At 49.7% G+C, this 2,246-nt stretch overlaps 1 protein-coding gene across 1 annotated transcript in view; it reads left to right on the top strand.

Annotated features, from left to right (window-relative positions):
- LOC104164644 (neurofascin) overlaps nucleotides 1-2,057 on the top strand; it is a gene marked incomplete at its 3' end in the record, with an annotated part of 28,267 nt that extends 26,210 nt beyond the window's left edge. The window contains exons 22-23 of the mRNA XM_009704038.1: nucleotides 1,125-1,247; nucleotides 1,884-2,057. Of these exons, the coding sequence (XP_009702340.1) occupies nucleotides 1,125-1,247; nucleotides 1,884-2,057 (297 nt within the window). The remainder of the gene's footprint in view (nucleotides 1-1,124; nucleotides 1,248-1,883) is intronic.
- Between the last annotated feature and the right edge of the window lie 189 nt (nucleotides 2,058-2,246).

Raw genomic sequence — 2,246 nt, 5'->3', positions numbered from 1 at the left:
GGCACAAGAACAGCATCTCTCAGTCCTCCCTCTTCCGTCCTTAACCTTTTCTTGGATGATGTCACCATTTTCTAAGGATTTTCAATTGATCAGCCGTAATTAAGCTCGTTCAAAAAGAAAGGACTGTGTTCCAGTAGGGCGGTTTTGCAGTCAGGTCCATTTTGACTGAGCAGCTTACCCGTGTGCTAGCGGCACGGAGCATTTGGGGTACCCATATGCATTTGGGGTACCTATATGTATATGTGGGTGGCATTGATTGAAGCAATTATAGCGGATTATACTCTTGTCCTAAGGGAAGTTTTGAATTTTTTTTTTTTTTCTCCTCTATCACTAAACTACTTTATTGGCTATATATTGACGTTTAGGAGACTGAATGTTATTCTGCAAAACTTCTGTTTAAAAAAAAGGAAAATCACTAATTTCTCAGATTAGAGAGGCAAGTTCTTTCCCCAATTAAGACACCGCAATTATGAGTAAACCGGGAGAATAACTTAATTCAAGAATGTATAACGCTTTCCTTCCTTTAGTAGCCTTGAATAAGCAGTCATAAAAGCAGCCACTTCTCAGGGTAAGGACCACTGTACACGCGCACCAAGTCCCTGTTGCAGATCTCTAGACATTAGTAACACAAAGCTGCTTTGCAATAAGAGAAGCTGCTGTACTATTTGTCACCATTCCAACAGTTAAAGGATGAGATGTAAATGTTGGGCTGGGTGGGGGCTGTAAACCAGACCAGTAAAGTACACGTACAACATACAGAAGTGGGACTTGAACTGTGTCACAGCTCCTCTTCGCGGCTGTGGCATCGTTTGTGGGTGCCGTGCCGAGCTCTGTGCCGGAGGGCGGCGGTACCCAGCGGTGCTGCCGGGGCTGGGGCTGCACGCAGAGCTGCTCTGGTTTCTGCTCCCTGCACACACGCTGCTGAAAACCCTGGGCTGGCGCATGGTTTCTGGCACAGATTCTCGTTCAGTTGCTTTTGGTGTGTGTTTTACCTGCATGCATGTGTATTTATGAGTGCCTTGAGTGTATCAGTCAGCCTGTGATGTATACAGTATTGTAAGGTATGTTATCTTGTATGTTTTTTCTTCTTTCCCTCTCCTTCCTGGTCCCATCCTCCTCCCAAGTGCCCAGCTCCCCCAGGTATTTAAGAATCCGACAGCCAAATCTGGAAAGCATCAATCTGGAGTGGGATCACCCGGAGCATCCCAATGGAGTCCTCACAGGATACAACCTTAGATATCAAACCTGTACGTTCCACATATTCTCTTCTTAGCAATAATAATTAAGTCAGTAAACATTTTCCTTGCTGCTAATCACCTCCTCACCTAGCGCAGAAAGCTCTCCGTGAGGAGCTGGAGCCTTTCATCACAAGATGAGACATGCTGGTGTTGGAGGGGGGTCCTGGGGCTGTGCTCGGCAGCCGCACTTAAGCAGGGAGGGTGGTGGGTGCTCAGCAGTTCTCCAGACTCGACCATTGGAGGGAAATAAGTTTGATCTCTGATTTAGAAAGACCTTTAAGTGCAGTCCGAGCAGTTTATGTACTCACTCAAACACAAGCTCCTGGCTGGATCAGAGATGCTGCTCGGAGCACAGCACGCTCTGCAGAGCCCAGCACGATGCCTGGGGCAGGGCAGCCTTCTCCGAGCCCCTGGCACTGGTGCTGCGCCTTTCCTCGACCACCTATAGATCCCTGAATGTCCCCTGCTAGCAGGTCCCCCAGCCAGGGAAGTCATGAAGTGCATTTAACAGCAGCTATAGCTCTGAGCAGCTGTGGCCCCGCACCGACTGCGGGTCGGTTCTGGGGGCGAGGTGACGAGGTAGAGATAGCACAGCATCTTTCTGAAACAAGGCTGAAGCCACCATGACCTGCCTTTCCTCCCCAGTTAACGGATCCAAAACAGGCCGAACCCTGGTAGAGAACTTCTCTCCCAATCAGACAAGGTTCACCCTGCAGAGGACAGACGCCGTCTCGCGCTATCGCTTCTTCCTGCGCGCGCGGACCCAGGTGGGAGAAGGCGAAGCCATAGTGGAGGAGTCGCCAGCCTTGCTGAAGGAAGGTATGTGCAGCAGCAACAGCTTCTGGCTTTGCTGTGGGGTTAGGGGGCTGGTGGTACAGGTATGACCCAAAATCTGACACTCAGGTGGTCCACAGAGCAACCAGTATAAGACAGTAACTGGTGCACAGCTCCTTTCTACTGCAGAGGTAGACAGATGACTGGCCAGGACCGAATACTGCAAGAGAAATG

Source organism: Cariama cristata, unplaced genomic scaffold (assembly GCF_000690535.1).
Source record: "Cariama cristata isolate BGI_N322 unplaced genomic scaffold, ASM69053v1 scaffold30820, whole genome shotgun sequence".
NCBI classification, from domain to species: domain Eukaryota; kingdom Metazoa; phylum Chordata; class Aves; order Cariamiformes; family Cariamidae; genus Cariama; species Cariama cristata.
This window is presented reverse-complemented; position numbering and strand designations above follow the sequence as displayed.